Source organism: Branchiostoma floridae, chromosome 5 (genome assembly GCF_000003815.2).
Source record: "Branchiostoma floridae strain S238N-H82 chromosome 5, Bfl_VNyyK, whole genome shotgun sequence".
Taxonomy (NCBI): Eukaryota; Metazoa; Chordata; class Leptocardii; order Amphioxiformes; family Branchiostomatidae; genus Branchiostoma; species Branchiostoma floridae.
This window is the reverse complement of record NC_049983.1, coordinates 3,054,520-3,078,717: the sequence shown is the minus strand read 5'-3', so window position 1 is coordinate 3,078,717 and position 24,198 is coordinate 3,054,520. Positions and strand designations below refer to the sequence as shown.

General features: G+C 41.4%; 1 protein-coding gene across 1 annotated transcript in view; it reads right to left on the bottom strand.

Moving 5' to 3' along the window:
• LOC118416663 (filamin-C-like) overlaps nucleotides 1-24,198 on the bottom strand; it is a 109,545-nt gene that overhangs the window by 44,440 nt on the left and 40,907 nt on the right. Inside the window, exons 3-16 of the mRNA XM_035821839.1 lie at nucleotides 20,317-20,414; nucleotides 19,105-19,233; nucleotides 18,212-18,244; nucleotides 17,192-17,407; nucleotides 16,242-16,404; nucleotides 13,792-13,992; nucleotides 12,447-12,686; nucleotides 10,478-10,615; nucleotides 9,106-9,396; nucleotides 7,309-7,502; nucleotides 6,159-6,416; nucleotides 5,345-5,468; nucleotides 1,990-2,241; nucleotides 1,102-1,194 (exon numbers count right to left, since the gene is read on the bottom strand). Coding sequence (XP_035677732.1) covers nucleotides 1,102-1,194; nucleotides 1,990-2,241; nucleotides 5,345-5,468; nucleotides 6,159-6,416; nucleotides 7,309-7,502; nucleotides 9,106-9,396; nucleotides 10,478-10,615; nucleotides 12,447-12,686; nucleotides 13,792-13,992; nucleotides 16,242-16,404; nucleotides 17,192-17,407; nucleotides 18,212-18,244; nucleotides 19,105-19,233; nucleotides 20,317-20,414 — 2,430 coding nt within the window. The remainder of the gene's footprint in view (nucleotides 1-1,101; nucleotides 1,195-1,989; nucleotides 2,242-5,344; nucleotides 5,469-6,158; nucleotides 6,417-7,308; nucleotides 7,503-9,105; nucleotides 9,397-10,477; nucleotides 10,616-12,446; nucleotides 12,687-13,791; nucleotides 13,993-16,241; nucleotides 16,405-17,191; nucleotides 17,408-18,211; nucleotides 18,245-19,104; nucleotides 19,234-20,316; nucleotides 20,415-24,198) is intronic.

Genomic DNA, 24,198 nt, shown 5'->3' with positions numbered 1-24,198 from the left:
AGACGTAGGTACAGCAGGTGGAGCGGCTGTGGGGGAGGGGGGCACAGGAGTGGTTGGAGATGCTGGTGCTACAGCTGGCACAGATGGTTGTACAGGGGTGGTTGGAGATATTAGGGGTACAGGTGGGGCTGCTAGAGGGATTGGTGGGGCTGGTAGGGGGATTGCTGGGGCTGGTAGAGGCATTGGTGGGGCCGGTAGAGGGATTGCTTGGGCTGCTAGAGGGATTGGTGGTGCTGGTAGAGGGATTGCTTGGGCTGGTTGAGGGATTGATTTGGCTGGTAGAGGGATTGGCGGAGCTGGTAGAGGGATTGGTGGGGCTGCTAGAGGGATTGGTGGTGCTGGTAGAGGGATTGGTGGGGCTGGTTGAGGGATTGCTGGAGCTGGTAGAGGAATTGGTGGGGCCGGTAGAGGGATTGCTTTGGCTGCTAGAGGGATTGGTGGTGCTGGTAGAGGGATTGCAGGGGCTGGTAGAGGGATTGCTGGAGCTGGTAGAGGGTTTACTGGGGCAGGGCTTACAACTTGAGGTGATGCAGGGGTAGCCTCCAGGTCCACTACAGATGAATGGTCAATATGCAATGGAGAATAAGCACTCTGTGCTGATGTTTAGGACTTCAGTACAGAGCGCTGACAGACAGCGTATTAGCTTAACTGATCACAGAAAGAGCTTTAAATCTGTGAAGTTTTCTTTGACAGACAGGTCACTGAATTTATTCACAGTTAAAAGAAGAGTTCTCTAAGATTCCTCTGTGTGCAAAAATGCGACAGTGCTCATCCAAAAATGAGAGACTTTATTTAGCTTTATTGGGATCCACAGTCGATGGAGATTACCTCAAATACAGTAGAAGCCAGTTAATTGCATAACGGATATTTGCACACTTATGTTTTAATTGCAAGACCTACCAAAATCCCTTGGTGGTGTGGTCCAGTCCAGTGAAGTTGTCAAAACTTCACTTTGTTGCACCATTCGGATATTTGCACAAAATGCACTAGCACATGGGGTGGGAAATTAAGCGGCTTCTACTACATATTGTTAAAATCAAGACAGCTACAAGAAGGAGATACAAAATGGCTAACAAGTACTACATAATGTAACTTCCTTACCCCTGGATGGTCCAACAAAGTCCAAGTCCAGTTTGCCCTCCCCGGCTCCACGTGTGTTGACAGTGAAGTAGGTGGGCTTTCCTGACACAACACCTGGGGAACCAATCAAAACACACATTAGCTAGTCACCCACTGGTCTGAGTTTACCAATGAAAATCCAGTTAAACTAGACTAAATATGCTACGAAAAATCATAGTGAAATCACACTTACAAGGCAAAAACAACGCACACTTTTCCAGTTCGTTGACACAGGTAAAAGATAGTAGCACAGTCTACAGATAATGCACCGTGTATACCAGAAGTACATCAATGTAAAAGAGAGACGCAAAACTACAGAACACAGTACTAAGTTCATATTTAATAAAGAGCAGAACAAACAGCAACAAAAGGACAGGCTGTCTTTAGGAACAGAATCCTAGTAGAAGGGGTTAACCAGAAGCAGTGGTCACTGTGCCTACAGTTCCGGCTTTAAAGGAAGACTTGACATAGTATGTGGAACACCACACCATTTTATACAATTACAGATCGCTGAATATAGTCCACACAAACCTAAAATGACAGCATTTTGAAGGCTCTAGCTAACTGAAGAACTCTACTTTTTATTACTCTACTCTTGTTGTTACAACAACATCTTTATTTCGCACAAAAACACTTTGAAAAAGGTCACGTTTAAAACAAGAATACAAGATGAAGGTTAAAAATACACCTCGGTCGACCCCTTTAATCAGATAAACAAACATCTGCAGGGCGCAAGGTTGAAAAAAGTGTTGCTATGCATCAGCCTTTCAACATTTCAATTGTATACGTCGCTTCTTAACTATTGCAGATATGTGATCATACTCTACTCTACTCTTCTCTACTCTATTCTACTCTACTCAAGTGTCTCACCTGTAGGTTCCAGACCAGGTCCCTCAGCTTTCACCTTGCTGGCATCTCCAGCTGACTCCACCTGAATGGTGAAGGGGCTCTTGGGAATCTCCTGCTCCCCGAACATGACCATGATGGTGTAGCGCCCGGCCGCGGGGGGGACGTAGCTCACCGTGAAGGTGTCGTTGTCGTTCTTCACGATGTCAAAGTCGATGTCGGCTTCCCTCTCGCCAACCACACCTGGGGAGCACTTGATACCAATGCTGACGTCACCTTGGGTTCAAAATTTGAAGAAAAAAACGTCAAATTCTCGAATCTTACTAATTAAAGAATTATGGCTGAAAAGTACACTGTCATATTATAAACTGTATGTCTGCATCAATACAAAATGTACATGTATGGAGAAAATTAGGGAGGGTTATCAGAAGTTAGTTCCCACCACCACATGCATGCAGGTGTCGAAATATACTAGTATGCCAAGAACAATCAGTCTACATAATACTGCACTACAAGGAGCTATGTTACAAATGTATGAATACTACAGACTTGGTACAATTATTAATGTGGGCTATGGAGTAGGGTCTATGCAACAGTAACCCTACATGGTACTGTGTGAAAATAGTGTCTACATCTAGAGTGTCCTCTGAGTTGAAAAGGTTTCAATGATTGAGAAAAGACAGCTGGAATAAAATTGTTGGTAAGTGTTTCAATCAGGGAGCTGACTTTGGGAGATTTAACACCCGTTGGGGTGACAGGTCAGGGTTTGACCAAGAAAAATTAGGTAAGGGGTGGGGTGCAAGATTGGAGGGACAAGGGATGTTTCTGACAGAAAAGGTGTAATCTAAATCGTCACAAATAGAGCAGAACAAGTAAAATTTTACACAACATTTAAAAGAAACCAAATCCTCCTTTCCCACTTTTTCCTGGTTCTTTCTGAAGGACATAAGAGTTTGTGTGGTAAAGTTTATAATTTAGACATTGTGAATGGAAGAGTGTACTCCCAGAAGCCACAGTAGAGTCCGTTGTGACTGGAAAACAGAAGAAACGTTCATGGCCAGAGTGTTAGATTTTATGTTTGAGGATGGACAGCTGCGTATCACCACAGGACAGTTCATTTTGAGGCTGGGTGAGGATTTTTGTGCCATACCAGCTACAGCCGCCTTGTCCAACTCGGTGTTGGCCTTGCCATGAACGAGCTCCCAGAAATGCTCTTTGTACAACTCAAAAGCTGTGAGCGTTTTCCTGTTCACCTTGCCTGCTGTGGTGGTTATGGGGGCAAATAAAGAAGACACTGTGCTTTAGCCCCAAAAAAGCAGCACCCAGACTCCGCTAACCTGGACGCCAGACACATAGCAAAAGAGGCAATACCAATCCCATTATTTATACTGTAAGGGGTTCAAGTGCCACCAAACAGACTATGCCAAGGGGGCCTGACCCTTTTCGTTGGCGTAGTAGTTTAGATCTGCTACACAGGCATATCAAACTCAGAGATTCAAGGAAAAATCTTAAAAAGAAAAGGGGAAGTAGTATAACAGTGGGGTTCAAGAGCCGCCCTTCTGACCATGCCAAATGTGTCTGACCCCCTTGGCATACATGTAGCGATTTAGAATGTAAAAAGGTTTGTGATCTGGCAGCCTGGGTTCAGCCTGAGTTTGAATCCTGGGAGCCAGGAAGCTGTTTCTGTTTGCTTTTCACAATACCCTTCGCCGCTGCGGTGGCAGTAAATTTTGCAGGGGGGTGGTTCTTCACTTCGATGGGATTGGTATTGTCTTGTGCAAGTTCTGGTATCCAGGGTGCGAGTCTGCCATGCATTGGGATGCTCTGGAGCTAGGGGTTGTCTCCAAGCAAATGTTGGGATAGACATTTGTACGCTTTTTGCCATGCAACGATCTGCTTGGAGATTAGCCATGAAGCATGTAAAATGAAGCATGTGTTAAGCATGTGTGAAGAGCTACAATGTACATGTAGGTTTTAGTAATACTACAAAATACATGCTGGGTTATCTAAAACTAGTTTACTCATTAACTATCATGCATGCCAAGCTATTACAACTGTGTAGAAAGAATGTGACTTTTTCCTATAATTAGATGCAGTTAAGATGCAGAGTTCAGCAGTGGCAATAATAATAATTATGGTAATTTTTAATGTTGGTTCACTTTCAGTCAAAAGAGAATTAACGTACAAAACAATGTGTGTATTGGATGATTGTGTGTAACAGTTGTATATGGTCATAATCATACAAAATCATTTAAATGTTCTTTGAGCTATGTTGATTTGATAATATGGATGACATCCACAAGAGCATAAATTTTTTACCATTTTGACCACGGACCAGTTTTGGGGGTCTTATAGACGATGTCCCATATAATCAAATCAACATGGCCTTATCTACGAAGAAACAACAACAATCTTTAAAAAATCTCAAGACATACTTCTAAGAAATAACAAAGAGTGTTGACTAAATAGAGACATGATTCACCAAACACATGTCTCAATTTTTTTCCAGTTTAAATCTGTCCTCCAATGCCGGGCTAAATCATTGGACAGACACTTCGGATTCTTAAGATGCGATAAGAAGCCCTTATCATCCAGACAGGGAACATCTGCTGGAATCGTTAGGGTCCTAGTTTAGTCTCCTTATTTCATGGTTAATTCTGACAATCGGTGGACAAGCCTATAAAAGGGAAGGACATTTGCAGCCAGGCATCTTCAGAATTTTTCTGGGAAAGATTTGGCGGTATTTCTGGCCTACTGCTGTGGGGTAATTGGTTCCACATTTTGTAATACTCAGTAAATCTGCCATGGAAAAATGTTTGCGGTGGTTTCAGTTCACGGTGAATTTGCCATTGCGAAAAACCGCAAACATTAATTCCTGATTTTTTCAATGTAATTAATCTATGTTTTTGTGGCGTTTTTGTGGTGACAACTTATCATTACCGATAACAAATAATTCGTTTTGGTGACGATAACAAATAATTCCTTCAACGTGAACATTTAGTTCCGAGAACAAGATAAATTTTCTCAGACCGTGAAAGTTTGGTACCGAGAGGACAAAGCGAATTACAGTACTCTGAACTTCTTTATTTTACTGTCTCTTAGAAAGAGGAACCTTTCTTTTTGTAAGACAGCTGTCTTGATCTGTTCATGATTAATAGTAATACTACCATTTGGCGAGTCAAATTTAGAAAGGTTAAATATGCAATCAATGAATCATTCCATTTCATGCATTACACAACAGTCACATAACTGTGTATAGGTAGTATTTTTTCATCAAGACTTATAGCTGCAGTACCTGCTAAAGCTAATAGGTGGCATGGCAACAATCAAGAGAATGTAGGACACAGATATTTTGGTACATGTACATGTGTATACCTACCACTGCCTGCTTCAGTGCAGTCCACAGTGAACTGTGTTGGCTTCCCTGACTTCAGTCCTGTCTTCTCCACACCAGGGCCATACACACGCACCTTGTTGGGGTAGCTGCCCTCAGCAACATGCACCTAACAACACAGACAAGTGTCAGTAAAACTTCTGTACCTGTATCTGTATGGCTGGTATAACCACTCTTTGGTATGACACACCAGCTTTTGCTCTGTGTATCTGTATGACCAGTGTAACCACCTTCAGTGTAGCACTCCAGCTTCTGTATCTGTATCTGTATAACTGCCTTTTGTGTTCCAGACCAGCTTCTGTATCTATATAGCTGGTTGAACAGCCCTTCAGTGTAACACACCAGCTTTTTTATCTGCAATTATAGCTGGTATACCCTCCCTTCAGTGTAACACACCAGCTTCTGTATCTGTATCTATATACATCATGTAGCCGGTATAACCGCCCTTTGGTGTAACACACCAACTTTTGTATCTGTATCTGTATAGCTGGTATACCCTCCCTTCAGTGTAACACACCAGCTTCTGTATCTGTATCTGTATAGCTGGTATAACATCCCTTCAGTGTAAGTTAACACACCAGGTTACATGTCTAACCTCCCTTCAGTGTAACACACCAGCTTCTGTATCAGATTCTGTATCTGTATAACTGGTACATGTATTTGTATAATAACCACCCTTCGGTGTAACACACTATAGCTAGCTTAGGAACATGTATCCATAAGAACTGCCCTTTGGTGTAACACACCATATTCTCTACCAGTATCTATAATACAGAACAAACTGCAAGAAGAAACTGACCCTGAAGGGGCTGTTGGGAATGTTGACCTGGTCCCAGGAGATGTCGATAGTGTAGCGGATGGCCTTGGTTGGCGTGTATGTGCAGGTGTACGTCTTGTTCCCGTTGTCGCGCACTTTCACGTCCATCTTCTCCGCCTCCTGGTCGTACGCCCAGATCTGCAGCTGTCCCGCGGGAACCTTCTTGGCGTCCACGGTGAACTCCATGGTGCGGCCAACCACGATTCCGGTCTTCTCCAGTCCTGGTCCGTATGCTTTCACCTTCAATAAACAATAAAGTATGATAAATATAGAATACAACACGGTGTATTCCGTATCACCCGAGGTATCAGCCTGACCCGCGGGAGGGCTGCGACCGAGGGTGATGCGGAATACACCGTGTTGTATTCTATTTATGTCATGCCCACCTAAGAAAACCCGTTTTGATGCGAAATGAGCCAGAAGTTGAACAAATTTGGTGCCCTCGAACAAAATGTGCTGCAACAGTAATGTTCCAACGTCTGAATCAGGTATTCGAACATTCGATGGCGCCGCACTCGGCCCGCGTTCGATTTATTCGAATGGAGCCTGTGTGATGCGCCTTTCGAAACGGTCTGATACGGAAGTTAAGGCCCGGTCCGGAACACCAGTTTCGCGTCACAGGTATGACATAAATGTACAACAAAGTATGATAATTGTTATTTTCAGAATCTTTACATGTGGCGCATTGGACGCACCCAATCCCTGAAAAGTTAAGCAGTAAGCGGTTATAATTTGCAGTCCGAACAGTACTTGGATTGGAGACCATCCAAGGACAACCGAATGCTGTAGCCTGACCAAAAATTCCACAAATTTGTCTTTCGTAAGGGACGTAAAATGGGGTTCATGTGTTCGATGAGGCAGCTCAAGCACATAAATCAGCCTCATTACTCTTAAACATTGGGTACCTACTGGCTGCAAATATTATACCAAGTGTATTATAAAGTTAACACAGTCCTACATAACCACCTCATAAACAAGTCACCTTCTTCGCTTTGCTCACTCGTTGGTTTTATTCAGTGGTTATATAGCAAGGGCAGGCATTATGACACCATACATGTATAAACCTTGGGGCAGGTCGTTAGACTGTAAGAACAAGTTATCAGGGAAGAAGAAGTAGAAAAATGCCCCCTACCTGTCCAGGAGTGAACTTCTTGTCTTGAGGTCTGATCTGCGCCATGTAGGGGCTGTTGGCGATGTCTTCGTCATCTGTCACGATGTGCACAGCGTACTCTCCAGCTTCCGTTGGCCAGTACACAACATCGCAGGATCCATCCCCATTGTCATGACATTCGATCTTGGCTTGCGACGGACCCTCGATGGAAAAGCCTGTTGTCGTTTTGGAAGAAATTCTACCATTGAATGATTGAGTTTTCGAAAAGCAACATTTATACTTCAACCTTCAATTTGCCATAATGGTAGCCGTTTGGTACCTAATGTGTACTGGATACCAGGCTAGGCTGCAGCCACTAGGTCAAACATCAGCTTCAACAACAAACTGACATCATAAACCTTAAGCTGCCAGAGTTTCGGCCCAGTACGTGCTCTCAGTGCCAGGGTTTGACCCCCTAAACCTCAAATCTAAAACCCAGAAACAAAGCCAACACCCCAAACTTCTTAGCCTGGATTCTAGACCCAAACCTCAAAAATATCTGTCGTAACACAATAGATATTTTTGAGATCGGGCTGGGGTCTGGTAACCAGGCTACAAACTTCTGGATTTCGTGCAGGCAATGATGTCCATTTTCTTCTGGGTAATACCCTTGAGTAGCACACAGGATATGTATCCGCATACCGGATATACTTGGGAGTGGCAGCTTAGGGTTTAACGTACGCATATTTCGACTAGATACACGTTCGTAACCATGCACATGCATGTTAACCCGCAGCAAAATGCTATATATTCTTGTACTAGCTGTAGCTTTGGCCTGTAAGTCTTTATTAAATTTTTTTTTTTTTTGCTACAGCATTAATGACCTAAGTATATTCCTTTTCATTATACGATAATGTGGGTTCTAATTCCTGTACGTCATCTTGTACTTTTTCCAGCCTGGACGTAACATGACACAGTTGGTTTCTGACTAAGCTCCAGACGATTTTCTACAAACCAAATTGCCCATGCTTCAATGCCAAAAACACCATCTAGAAACCCACAACCAAACCATGACTTATGAGGAAAGGGATTGGGTTGAGGGAAAGATCATGGATTTGTTGAATCAGATGTTCAGTAGGTGAATGATATTTTGAATGAGCAGTCACCCATGGTAATAGAAAGATTAGAATGTCAATGATGATGAAATTATAGTTGGAATGAATAATGAAATAAATAATGACTTGTCTCATCGTCAATAAAGTCAAAGTCAAAGTGGTGGCATCAAGCAATGTTGGTAAATCATAATGGCATGAAATGTAATAAAACAAAATAAAAGGCACATGTTTGTATGTTGCATAGTAAAATGATATGCAGATGAAAATGAAATGATACATGCAAACAACGACATGCATTAAAGACAACCATCACAACATGCAGTGTTAGCCACACCTTACCTTCACCACCACTGCACAAGATGGGGTGGTATAGGGGGGGGTTACCCCCGTGTTAGTCATGTCATCACACCTCATACACTTGTCAATGAAAACCCAAGGGGAAGGGGTGTTTAGGCCAACAGAGAGGGGTATATAGGGGTTTCACCAAAAAAATTAGAAATTAAGTCGATAAATAATAAGGGTATATTAAATAAGGGGGGAGGGGATGTTAATAATATGAAAGGTGTAAAATTTGGGAAAGGATTCACCGACACCCTAAAAAAAAAAGGGATGAATTTGAACTTGCGTGTTCTTCTGGTACCTACCAAGTACATGGCCATGGGTCACCTAGACTCACCACCTCTTAGGATTTCCATTGATTTATGCCCTTTTTCCTGATACCCACCTAGTCCTTTGGTCGCTTCATACCCACCTAGACCTGAAATATCTTCCCCGGCCGTCTCTACGACAAACTCGGCAGGGTGGCCGACCTGGCCGCCCTCCAAGCCAGGACCGTACGCGCGAATCCTGGACGGCTTGGCCTCGGAGCCGACATTGACGGTGAAGGGGCTCTTTGGGATGTGCTGTCCGCTGAAGGTGATGTTGACTTTGTAGACGCCAGGCTTGCCCGGCCTGTACTGACAGGCGTAGTTACCGTCACCCTGGTCGGACACCTTGACTGGCATCTCCATACCACCTGGAGATAAAGTGTGTTCAACGTTATGTAATCTATGGATAGTTTCATCAGGCTGGTAACGCCAATTCATCTTTATCCGCGGGGTAACCTTTATCCGTTGTCTTTACAAGCAGCACTTTTAGGAGTATGAAGTCTGCGGACTGTGGTTTAAAATCTTCAAAATGTTCCGATTGAAACCACCGTCCGTCGACTTCATATCCCTACATACGCTTTTTTTTACAAACAACGGATATAGGTCACCCTCGGATAAAGGTGAACCAGCGTTAGATCATTGGAACATAAGGTTCTTGACTCAAAACCACATGATTAAGTAAGCATTCGGATCCTATAAATGAAGATAGCTGAGGAGCTACCAAAACTGGAAAAAGTCAGTTTGGTTTTGATTCAAGAACCTTATTTTGAATTGGAATCTACAAAGAGGTTGACAAAAGGAATTGCTTTTTTCAACCTCCTTGGAATCTACCAGTGTATGAAGTTCAGCCAACTTGAAGATTTATCCTACATTGATCTTGTCAAAAAGGACAGATACTATACTTATACATGTAGTGTATACGCGGTGATAGACCAGACAAATTGTCGAGTTCACTTTTACAGGCCTCGTATTATGTTAAACAGTTGTCCATGGCCTAAATTTCTTTCAGTCATATAGACAGGACAGCAATGCAAGATCTAAGATTCAAGCTCTCAACCTTTTAATCCAAAAGTAGACCTACAGTAGTTAAACCACTGTACAATGATAAAATCAATGATAGACCTTATAGAGAATTGCTAAACTTTCATTCCAACACAAAGATAATGTAGGGACTTACCCCTAAATTTTCGGTCGATCTCCGTCGACCTTGTTCACAGAATGACCCTTTCTCACTCCAGCAGTGACATCAGGAAGACACCACTTTTGCAGGAGGGGGTCATAAATATCAGAACAAGGTCAACGGAGATCGACCGAAAATTTAGGGGTAAGTCCCTACATTATTTTTGTGTTGGTATGAAAGTTTAGCAATTCTCTATAATGTATTCTACCAACACAGATGAACTTTCATGCTAAGTCAATGATAGACCTCTTCAGAAAGAGGAAACTTACCTGGTCCGATGACGGACACCTTCAGTTCGCCCTGCCCGGCGGCTTTGGTCACCACACGGAAATCTGCGACCTCCTTGGCACGGACGCCACGGGCCTGGATACCACGTCCATACGCTCTGCACGCCGCAGCGTTCACAGCTGCAAAAACGTACAACAACCCGCCATTAACGACAACAAAGTGGCGGGTCCTTTCCGACCACTGCTGTTAGACCATCTCCAGAACCCATAACACCACCGTTACAAGGCCGTACATACAACTACATGCAACATCTTTCTTCATTGCATTACAGCCACTACGTCAAGCCAGCATCACCTTTGAAGGAACATCCTGAAAAGAAGGAAGAGAGGAAATAAAAAGAGAAACAAGCCATGCAACCTGTGAATAACAAATAAACCAAACACCGTCAAAATACCGATCCCTTCACAGCTTCCACCATCTATTAATATGTGTACAGAAGCAGACAAGTACACAGAGCAACACATATCTACAGAAAGGACAGATGACTGTGGATGTTCCAATGAAAAAATGCAACATCATGCAGACATTTACACATTCAAACACATCAGCAACATGAGCGACATATCACAAGTTTTTAACACTAGGGAGGTTTCAGACAAGACAAGATAGAAACAGACATGTCTATCATGATTTGTCTTATTTTAAGAGCTTTTACAAGAAATACAGTCAAAACCACCTCAAGATGACCATAAAACAGGGACCAAAAAATTAGAAGTGGTCACTATGGGCAAAATTCTTGATGCTTTTGTCTATGGGAAAAATTATCACCAAAATGTGGTCACGTTGGCCAAGGGGTCCTTATGTGGGGATGGTCATTTGTAAAGGCTTGACTGCACTTACAAGTTGTCGCAGACGGCAAGTGCAATGGGAACAGCAAATGTCCCCCAAGACAACAGACACAGAGTATGCAAGGTGCAGAGTTCATAGGTCAGAGTTCAGTATGATACACACTGGTGTAAAGCAGTGCAGCTCGTACTTTTCTTTGGCTTCGGAGGAGGTGGGGGGACAGCCTGGACTTGGGGGGCAATTTTAGCCGTTGGCTTTTCTACAATTACTGTGGCAAGAAGAGCGATGGCAGCACACACATACACGCACGCATGGAGAACACAAGGGCATATGGAAGGGAGGACACAGAGAGAGAGGAAGAAAAGCGTCTGTTATTACAGTTTATATAACATTGAGCAAATAGGAGATTTTATGAGAGGGTAGGAAAGAGCAGAATTTTAAGTCTGACAATGGTCACTGTAAAATTGGAAGGAATGTTCCAAGTATAATTATAAGCACGCAAGTCAAAGGTTTACTTTGCTATTGTTACTAGAAAGAGGCATACTTTTTTTTACCTTTTAGTGGTATGTTTTCTGTAATCACAAACAAATACTTTTCAGCATGGCTTCTAAGCATGATCGTGATTGTGTCTTTCCAAATTTTAAGTGACCAGTTTAAAAAGAAAGAAAGCCTGTGAGTGTAAGAATAGCTAGTTCGTGTATTGGCCAAGGTGTCCCACTACTACCCAACCCACCAAAACCCTTCCTTTCCTTCCTTAATTTAACACCCTTTCCTTGCTGATTTCTGCCTTGTAAATGGTCGTTGCCATTTTGCAGAGCGGTACACTGAAAGTGTATTATCATACATACAGTCAACATCCCTGTATTAGCATACAGTCAACATCGCTGTTTCCTTGTTCAAAAGAATTTCCAAAGGCTGGGTTTCAAATCGCAAAATGCAAATTTTTCCACAAATTTCTTTACAATATCTTTATCATACTATCCTTGTTAATACTTTTAGTAATTGAAATGTTGCTCTTTATACACATCTTGCCAGTTATGAAACACTTGAATTTGGCATTGACCCGTTAGCGATGTAGCGTCGAACATTTCAAATGGCAACGACCGTTCACGAGACGGAATAGCCCCTCTCCTTCCCGCACACGTGCCCATCGTATACAATTACCATCCTCGTCTTCTTCTTCAGAGTCAAAGCCGAGCAGGTCTTGGCTAGAGTCAGGTTTAAGAGCTTGTTGGTTAGAGAGAGGATCAGAGGGAGATTTAGTGTCGAGACTCCCACCATCGTCCAGGAGGCCCGGCGAGGAGAACGCTGGGGGAGTCTCCTTCTTTTGCGTACTCCCTTTAGTTGGTGAGTCGTCGCCAAAGTCTATAAGCGTTCCTGTAGTAGAGGCTGGGTCTTCTTTCGCTACGGATCACAGGCAAATTGGGACGCGCTGTTAGTACGTAAATCGTTAGGAAAAGCTGTGGGCATACCACACTGCCAATGAACAGCAGCTTTACATGAGGTGGTCATGCATTTAAGTCTTAGCTTGGAACAAAGTAGGCTTCTAAGAAAGGTTACTGACTGAGTGTGAAGTGTTTACTTTTGTGATAATTGCAAACTTGACAGACTTCACCAAAGTCTATGTTAGATTTTCTTGTTAAATCATTACGCAAACAACTTACAAGCAGCAGTGTAGTGTGAACTTCTGTTAGATGCTAAACTTGACTAAAATATATTTTTGGTTAAGCGACAATTGTTTGGTAATGCAAGTCTTTAGTGTGTGTCTCTTAGTCATGTATTAGTGTCTGAGCATTTGTCAAAGCAAGAGTCTATCCTTTTTGTAATATCTTATCCCATATGCTAATTCAAGGTGTTGCTTCACAAATATAAAACAAGGGACTGTGAATTAAGAAATGATATTGAAGTTCTAACCAATATGCATCATGTACGAAAGCCGTGTGACGATAAGATAAAACTGGACAGTGGGAACCTGAACCTTTGCCCCTATATACAACGCATCTAACTAAATCATTCATTAAAAAAATGGTACATCTTCTAAGGACCTAAACAATTTTGAATAACTTTTACTAGTATCACCTACAACATAACCAATGATGATGACATTTTAACAAGACTTACATGCACCTGACACAGGAAAACAACAGATCAGAAAAAGATTGATTCCAAGTCGTTAGATGCCACCAAATTATGCCTGGCCATGTGGAGTTTGAATGATACTAGTTTCACACACACAACAATGCTATGTTGTAACATGATGCTAAACTTAAGCATGGCCATGTGGACTTTGAATGATACTTGTTTCACACACACAACAATGCTAAGTTCTAATATGTTGCTAAACTTTGCATGGCCACGTGGACTTTAAATGATACTAGTTTCACACACACAACATTTCTATGTTGTAACACTTACGCATGGCCACGTGGACTATAAATGATACTGGTTTCACACACACTACAATACTACATGTATGTAATTGTATGTTGTAACATGATGCTAAACTTACGCATGGCCACGTTGACCTTGAAGGGGCTCTTTGGAATGTTGCTGCCATCGAAGGTGACAGTGATGGTGTGGATGCCCATCTTCAGTGGTTTGTACGTGCAACGGAACTGTCCGTCACCCGTCTGTTCCATCTCCACGGGAACCGTGTTCGTCTTACCGTCAGGGTCGGCGATGACAACGTTCACAGCGCCGGGTCCGGCACCTTTAATGGGTTCAAAGGGGAAAGGTCATTGATATGCTGTCTATGATTTTTGTGAAATTTTGAAGTATCTGTACTCGGGAGTAAATTTGTGGGGAAGAAAAAAACAGTTTTGTACAATGTAATGTCTGTCACATTGAGGGAAAGAAGCGGCTTTAACTGGGTACAGTCTCTGAGAAATGGTAACGAAGTCTGTGGGGAGAAAAGAATTAAGTAAAAAGGTGTAAACATGTAAACAAAAGTAGCGCAAAGGCAACAACAGTGGCTGAAAAATAAATAATAAACATAAGAAGACAGACTTGTGCAGAGGTTTTCCATGTTGGGCATATGGTGCTTAGACGAAACCTAAAGTAAGATGTGAGGGATCAAAAATATTGTGTCATGAGAATCTAATCAAATGCTACAACAATATTTCAAGATGCAATTTCGTAACTCTGGGACAACACGATGCAACCTTGGCAAACAGTCCTTTTGAAAACGTTTCCTGAACTTTTTCCTTAATAAAGAAACAGTCCTTCTCATTCGGGATGGGTATGCAGTTTCGAGATGCAAATTCCGTGGAAGATATATCTAGAGACATCTTGAATTATGGTGTCCTATTTTTGGTGATTTTGTGCATACACAAAAACATGCTTCACGGGAACATTGCAAAAAAAGGGGTTTTCGTTTTCACTGGTGAAAGAGGGAGACTTGGTGCATACAATTTTGTGAAAGAAAAAAAACAGGTTCTGCAAGCTTAAGACGTAATATCACAGTGCAGGAGGAAGTGGTCGGTGCAGAGTAACATAACACGAGGACAGGGTGGGAGAAAGGTGCTGCCGAACAAGTTACCTGGGCCCTTTTCTAGAGGAGGGAAGAGGGGAGACCTAACAGAGCCTAATAGAGGAGAGGACAAGGGGGTCAATCAGGATGCCAATGTTTAACACACATTATCAAGAACATGCTAGTTCTCCTTTATCTGCGGGGTAACCTATATCCGTTGGTTAAAAACATAATTGTATTTAGCGATATTGAATAGACAGATGGTGGTTTCAAACTGCAATATTTTGAAATGTTACAGTTCCAAACCATTATTCGTCCATGTCATACCAAAATAGCTGTTTCTAAAAACAACGGATATTGGTTACCCACAGATTAAGGTGAACTGACGTTATCAGATTATTACTGTAAGTAAAGCTCCTTTCTCTGATAGACTAAATTGATTAATCAGTATCTTTCATGCAGTTTACAGTACAGCAAAAATCTTCGTTAGATTACTGTGAAACAGCTCTATCTGCTGGTAACAAGTCACCAACATTTAATTTAGTACATTATGTACCAATGCTTAATGTTTTCAGTCACCAGTATCTTTGAACAGTAACATGACATACATACATTGTATTTTGTTTTAACTGCTATTTAAGTATAGTACAAATAACGTATTACTAATTCTATCTAGAAATATGATTGGGGAAAAGACCATGCAAACTTGTAAGCAAGCACTGAACAAAATAAACGATATGTAAGTACAACCACAAAAAGTCTGCAAAGAAGGCATGCTGCGCTAGCTAGTAAGCATACTATAAGTGTGAAAGCTTGCAACAACAAATTAGGCACCTTCCGAGTACAAGTATTGCTAGCGTTTTCTGCGTTCCTTGTTTACGTTTACCGTTGCTTATGTTTACCATTGTGCGTTTGTTCCATACGGGCCGCTTTGGTTCGCACAAGACCGGCGTCTTCACCGACTGGTTCGATCCAGGCAAGCCAGCCAACAGAAAACAGTCATGCATTCAGTGAGGGGTAAAACCGCACCCAGGGTGTGAGGAGGGGGGGCAAGAGAAGACCAAAGAAGCATCGCAGAAGTCATTATTTTCAATGATGAATCTGTGCAGGTACATAGCTGTATACGTAGTGGTGCCTTTTGTGCGAAACCTTTTAGGACTTTAGAGTGCAAGAAAGATTCGCTGAAAACATTGATACATGTGGCTGGCTAAAACCATGATTTAAGCCTGAGTACCAAATACCGAAGGATGTTAATACACACAAACTGCAGCTAAGTCGTGAAAACAAGTAGTTATAATGTGTACTCAAACCTACCATGTATTTTCACATAAGTGCAAGACGCCACAACACAGAAGTTGACCAAAGATCTATACTAATGTCATGCTTATTTTCCTGACAACAATCGGAACAGAAGACAATTATTACAACTATTACAACGACCTAAAAATTTGTAGTATATCAGAGTATCTCCGCCCAGGATTTTGTCTCACCTGCTGTAAAGATGTCGAAGTACGTCGCCTTGTTCGCCACGACGCCGGCGGATTCGAGCCCGGGTCCCTTGGCCGAGCACTTGCTGGGGTCGCTCTTGCTTGCGGCCACGCCCACCTTGAAGGGGCTCTTGGGCACTTCCTTGCCAGCAAAGATCACTTTCACCTGTGAACACAAAAAGTGCATATTTCATTCCATTCCATTCTATTGGATCCTTGACTTGAAAATTATAGAACTGATGGTTTTCTTCATTACACCCTTACCAACTGGTTTTATCACATGAACATTCACTGTAAAGGTTATATATTTTAGACAGCATTGTTTGTGTGTCTGTTGGTTGCCAAGATGACTCAACAATGGCTGAGTGAAAGGATTGGAGACTTATAATTATACTTGTATTTGGGGTGTTGGTGGCTATACATGTAGGTTGTGACGAAAACAGCAAATGATCAGATTTGGGGTCTCATTTACCAGGTTTTAAACCAAAACCAAAAGGTGAAGACAATTCTAAGATGGTTCGATAGAAGTCAACACAAGATTGTCAATTAGCTCCTGTTGTTTGAGTACAATACAGCTGGTATTGACTTGCAGGGGTGGTTACAGCAAGGTCCCAAGAGTCAGAAATTTTAAGAAGAGCACCAGACAGTATCTTACCAGATACATGTACTGTAAATGCAGAAATGTTCGCGGTGGATTAATGTTCGCGGTTTTTGCGGTGACCACTTCACCGCGAATTTAAAACCACCGCGAACATTTTTCTATTATGACATTAGATTGCAGTCTATGGTGTTACCGCGAACTTAAATCCACCGCGAAATGTCCTTTTTCCCGCTACCGCGAAATTAAATCCCCGCGAACTTAAATACATTTACAGTACATCGTATATAGGCGCATTCCATGCATGGTTGTTGACAATGTGTACTAGATACATGTGTAATACATTGCATCTTACCACATAGGTGCCCTCCATGGTAGGTGTGTAGGTACAGGTGTATGTCTTAGCCTTGTTCAGGTTCTCTTCCAGTTTGAACTGCTCCTGTTTCCCGCGAGGGTTCTCCACGGAAACCTTGATGTCTCCGCCACCGGCGCTGAACGTGTCGATGGTGAAGGGGGCGGGGCTGCCCACCTGGTTTCCGGTCGCTTCCACGCCCTTGCCGAAGACACGAACCTGGATGGCAAACACGCGGGCCAACGGGTGTTAACATTCATATCCTATGCTCAATTATTCGCCCTCTTGCCACACCAATTTCATTTCTTGGTCCTCAGGTTTTTTACGCTAATGCTTAACTATATGTGGATTGAAATAAAGTCAAAGTTAACTGGAAGACCAAGACGAAAAGTCTGATAAAATGTAGGCAAGACTAGGCACTAGAACACACATTTTCAAAAACTTCTCCCAGCCCTCTGTTTTTATCTTGTATTCTTCCTGATCCATTCATGAATTTAGAACTTAAAATGTTTGAGGACCAAGAAAATAAACTGGTGTAACCTTAAATATCTTCTACCAAATAGTATGTTTGGAAGCCCAGCGCATCAGAACAAATGGAGCATTTTACATGATGCAAAGTTCTTATGGTATGACACAGATGTCAAAAAATGCAGGGGGGGAGGGGGTCCCTTTTTCAGAAGGGATAAAACTCAAAATCAGGATGCAAGGGAGGGAGGGGGTCTTGTTTCACAGCCCAGGGATACTACAAATGTTAGGATAAAGGGGGAGGGGGGGGGTTATTGGGTTGGGGATAGTTTGCGTTACATTTCTATTCCTACAATGTACTCCACACTCGATCAACCGCAGTCTACACATACACTATCAAGCAGTCACCAGGCAATACCACAGCTTAAATATCCTGCATCCATTTTAACAGAAAACTCAACATCACAGAGCGCTCCCTTCAAACTTTAATATAGCACAAAAAACACTACAATCTTAGAACCCTTCAAGGCAACCGAACATGATTATTCTGGTGTTGACCTTATTTGGCTGTGCTGGTGGTGCTGCTGGGGCCTGTCAGGATAAATGGTAACAGTTGACGTTATGAAAAAAACAATCCTGATCATAATAAATGGTTGAAAAAGGTATGGATAGAATGAAAGGAGTGCTATCACCTACATGTAAATGTTAACCTTTCACCCTTGACCTTAACAATCTGTTGCTGTTTCATGTCAAAGTACTGATATTGTTGGATGTCATTGTGCTTGAAAGTTCATCGGATCGGAATTCATTACAAAGCAGAAGCAGGATTCAACAAGTGATGTAATAGAAGCTGTAGATTGTTTGTTTTGTTTAATCTAAAGTGAGTGAGTGTGAGTTCCAATTGCCTGGCACTTTTCAGCCAAAATTTTGGTTTCTGTCCAAAGTTTTCCTGTGTTGGTGATAACAGTTGAGTCCTGCTTCAGATATCATGGTTCTGTTGGCCAAACAACCTGACACAAACACTGTGAGTGTCTCTTCCTGATCAGATGATAACCAGTTGAGCCGCGATAACTTCAATACAACTTATCACACAAGTTTCCATACAATTGTTCGAATGCATGCAAACTTTGAGTACGCTGTTGTCAATAATAATATTATTGTTTTGTTTTTAATACCAGATTTAGACATTGAAATTGGTGTTGCTACAATTTTTTGTTCCAGTACAAAAATTTGTTTCAACTTGAAGTGCATTTTGCACTGAAACGTCTCTATTTTCTCGGGTGGGCATGACATACTTAAGATACAGACAGAACAGTGTATTTCGGATCACAATCGGTCCCAACCCTTGCGCGGGTCGGATCAACCTCCTTCCAGCGATCCTATTTACGGTCGGGGTGGTACACTGAGTGATAAGGAATATGGATAACAATATACATAATTGCATATCTTACCTTGTTGGGGTTAGTCTTGGGTCTGAGGGGAGCACCAGGCTTGAGCTTGGCCTGTGGGAACTGTGAGACGTAGGTCATCACACTGAGGTCATCCACATGGGGGCTGGCCATGTCCTCTGGGCTCAGGAGCTGAGGAAGGAAATGTCATATGTTTCAGACAGTAATCAAGAATGAAACATAAACAATGGACGCTAAACCTGATATTGAGTGTGTGTGATGCATCCTACTGCAGTATTCTATAGAACTCAACCAACAATTTGTATTGTGGGTAGTCCTAGCCTAGTATCCAGCCATATTATACCTCGGTAGCTCCCGAGTCTCTTCTGTCCTCTCCGTATTTGCGGAAAGGATGGGAGAGACTAGCGAGCTATAATACGGCTGGATACCAGGCTAGGGTAGTCCAGGAGTTAGCCCCTAGTCTGCCTCTAGAACTAGAAGCCATGGATTTGATCCAGGCTGTGTCACTCACTCGACAAGAACACTACCGGAAAGAGTTGCAGTCCTAAGGAAGGGACGTCAAGCCATGGACCACTGTTCATTGTGTTTGTCAGAAAGAGCTATAGGGATTCGCTCATCAACCAGTGTACATATACTCAGCCAGGGCTCGAAATACTAGGTGCATGTGCACCCAGGTGCACCCAAAATTGGAGCTGTGCACCCAATTATTTTCTGTGGGTGCACAGGGTGCACCCAAATATTTTCTAAGGTTTATGTATGTAAAGATATCAAGTATATTAGTAGACATCATATTCTTGACATCTAAATATTTGAAAGATAATAAAAATGTCTGTCATGCTTCTTGTTAAAGAATTTGATAGCTTGTAACTAAGTTTTGTTATTAGGTTTTTCTGACATTCTACTTAAATCTAAGTGGTGCACCCAAAAAAATTTTGGTGCACCCAATTTTTTAAGCTGGGTGCACCAGTGCACCTAATCCCCAAAATTAATTTCGAGCCCTGTCAGCACATTGGGTCTGTCCTCTCTGTTACAACCAACTTAGAAGGTCTTCCTCATGGCAGTGACATATTAACTGGATGGAGATCTCTTTCAATTGACACTTTCTTTCGATCCCTTCAACCAACCATCACAGACAGGGTAGGCTGTATCATATTCTCTAAGTTTCTATTATAATATCATATACAGATTCCATAACAATTGTAATAGCTAACAGTTCAAGAACCAGTTAGACATTATACAACATAGCAAGCCTACCTTGGGAACTCCCAGCCACTTGTCGGCCAAGTCCATGGCCTCCTCACAGTTCTTCACCTTATCATTGGGGTTCCAGTCCTCCCAGTCAGGGCACAGGCCTGCGAGGAAACAACAGTAGTTTTGTTAACAAACAAATCATGTAGAACAAACAAAACTGAAGGCAATGTCGATATCAATGGATGACAGTGCCAAAGTAGAGTACAAATCTAACTTAAACAATCAGCATATATAAACAGTTGACACAATCAATGGGATAAAAATATACCAAGAAACTGCAATTTGTAGAATTCAGGATATAGGCATCTCGAATGACTAGACATTTTTTTGCCCTGGGTGTATGTCAATGTATAATGTCATGTCATGTAAGGTGTAGAATGTCTGTGGTGTACACTGCAGCACCTTAAAACAGGGACAGGGGGCATCACTATATCTTAGACCCATTTATAACTGTGTCTTGTAACATTTTAATCAACACAATCAGTCACATCACAAAAGAACTCTGAAAAGACTAAATCTCAAAAGCCCCCCAAGTAGTTAACTTTGTTGTGTGAAATTGTTGTGTGACATTATTTTGTATACTTAATAATTGGTGATTTTGTAATTTCATTCCACTTGACTGGTGCAGAACTTTGACAATGACAAAATGTTGGCGGGTTATTTACATTACACACCTGACAATTTCCCACCGATTTCTTTTGAAAGATTAGCAAATGATTGCCGTATTATTGCCAGGCAACAGATACTGTAAATGCATTTAATTTTGCAGTAGAGATAAAATGGAGTGTTTGCAGTGGTTTTGAGTTCACAGCAGTGCCATATGCTATAGTCACATACTGTTAGTAATAGAAAAATGTTTGCAGTTGTTTTGAGTTCACGGTGAAGTGGCCACCGCAAAAAACTGCAAAGTTTAAGATACAACCATCGCGAACATTGCCGTATTTACAGTAACGCTAGTTCACCTTTATTCGTGGGGTAACCTATATCCGTTGTACCTAAAAATGTGGTATCTAGGGATATCAAGTCGGTGGATGTTGGTTTCGATTTGCATTTTTTTCAAAATATTGCAGTTTGAAACCACCATCCATAGACTCAATATCCCTAAACACCCTAGTTCTAAATACAACGGATAAAGGTTACCCAATAAATAAAGGTGAACTAGCGTTACATTCCCAGCTACCATTATCAAAGCCTGGTCAAACTGAAAACAACAGCAAGACGACAGCTGCGGTAGATACGCAGATGTTATAGTTCTCTCCTTCACGAGCCATTAACACCAGTGACACTGCCAATGGCTTTGAGGACAAGTATCCCAGACATCCCCCAACGTTATTTATACAAAGATTTCACAGAAATACTGTAAGCTAGAAGGGAGAGAGACAAGTTGTGCCTCCCGATTGGGAAGTGGCGAAGCGAGCCAAGGGGCAAGAATGCGGAGTTTATCGCGGGAAGAATGTAAGATTTAAACGGTACTTAGACGTAGTAAACCATGATGCCGTGACATGTAACACTTTGGATAGGGTAGCTGGCAGTTGGTGTGGGTATATATATTTATACATACATGTGAGAATGCAACAGAGCTGGAAAATGCTTATCAAACTATGATGGAAAGAAATAGGAAATTGGGTTTAATTTCAAAATTGAGTATGATTTGTAATAAAACAAATGTTATGTCATAACAACATGTCAAACCTGTTATATAAGTTTGTTATGATAATTCCTTAGGTAGTTACCTCAAGCTCCCTATATATGGTCTGTCATCAGTTATCGCCTTTCCCGTATACTTTGATATCACTTTCCCGTATACTTTGATATCACTTTCCCGTATACTTTGATATCACTTTCCCGTATACTTTGATATCACTTTCCCGTATACTTTGATATCACTTTCCCGTATACTTTGATATCACTTTCCCGTATACTTTGATATCACTTTCCCGTATACTTTGATATCACTTTCCCGTATACTTTGATATCACTTTCCCGTATACTTTGATATCACTTTCCCGTATACTTTGATATCACTTTCCCGTATACTTTGATATCACTTTCCCGTATACTTTGATATCACTTTCCCATATACTTTGATATCACTTTCCCGTATACTTTGATATCACTTTCCCGTATACTTTGATATCACTTTGATATATAACACCTTGACAAATAGCTTTCTTATTTAGTAACATAGCCATAGATGTAGGCTACTGATATTGTTTAACTGAATTTGAAATTTGTCCATACTTGATACAACTTCGTTACTAGCACTAGTAATAGTAGTTGTTATAGCAGTCATTACTGGTCATAACTGACCAAAGTTTGCCATATAACAGTAGAAGCAGTAGTTCTAGTAGTAGTAGGTTTAGTAGAGTATAGTATTAGTAGTAAATAGTAGTAGTATGTAGTAGTTGTATAAATTATAGTACTGCTGAATCTAGTATAGCATTATAGAAAAAGCTATAGGACTTTCTTCAAAAGTGGCAGGGGGCTAGCTTTTGAATAACAATGACATCTACTTCATTATTATTCATGAGACTACCTCTAATAGACTCCTCTACTATGCTGTGTAAACAACATCAAAAGGTACACTGCAACACCTGGACCGTACCACTTGCTCCCAGTCCTAGCCATTCCGGGCTTTGAATACCATATATGGAAGAAGTGGAACTTCTGGCATCTTTTAAACCAGACGATTTGTTGTTTTTATGTTCCTCTACATTTTGTACATAGCTGACGTAAAAAAAATCACATCCTCTACATAGTTGACATAAAAACAAAATCAGTATATATCTTGTGTCTTAGTGATTTCCGGTTTCACTGCAAAGAATAACGTTGTAGTTTATGTAATAATCAACAAGAAACAGATTCAAGCAATTGATATGTGTGCTTGTGGAAGCCAGAGTCTTCAGAAAAGTCTAGAAATAAACTGAGATGACCTCTGACATGACTGTCCATTCCCTCCAGGCACATTTATACACAAGTTCTTCTTTGATCTTGACCTATAGTGTGTGCTCTGTAAACTTTCAAGAAGCCTTGCCAATCCAATTTCTTGGCTTTCAATATCTGCATGCCCCGAACATTAATCCACCGTGAACATTTCTGCATTTACAGTACATGTAGCAGCAGAAGAAAATAATACACAAACAGGGCCTCTAATAATATGCAAGCAGCTATTAGTGCCAAATATTCTGTTGATTGCAAATGCCATAAAAGAAAAGAGATCATATTTATGACAGAGACAAATATAATTTTGATGCATTATCATTACCCACACTTTGGGTACCTACTGGCTGCAAAATACACCCGATATTATTATTATTATTACTATATCGTAAATCCGTAGGCCCAATTTCAATACTAGGGTTGGCTCAGCTCAGACACATAGTTAGGGATTGCATTTGCCATTTTACACGTAGATGGTGACATTAATGCCAGCAGCCCTATGGATGACAGAGCTAATAGTAATAGTTGTAAGTCTCAAGCGTCAAACCTCTACACGTAAAAGAACCCAACACACTTATCAAAAAGAGTAGGATTTAATGTCCTCGCATGGTTGGTTGAAAACGTGTGCAATGGCAAGGCTGCCATATACATGTAGTTACAAGAATAGCCCTGAGATTCGACCCAAGGTATTATTATGGTGAAATCAAAGCAGGTAAAACTGTAGCTCTCCCTTTGATCCCCCATGGTACCCAGACCAATCATCAAGCATCACTACATGTATGTATTTAACAGTGCTGAAGAGTAGTTGTAATACAGTAACTGTTGTAGTTGTTTCTTGCTTGGGAAGGTTGCAGGCCTCGAAATAAATTTTTTTGAATAGTTCACTGGTGCATCTAAACTAAATGTTCACGGGAACATTTTGAAATGGGTAAAAAAAATAGAATA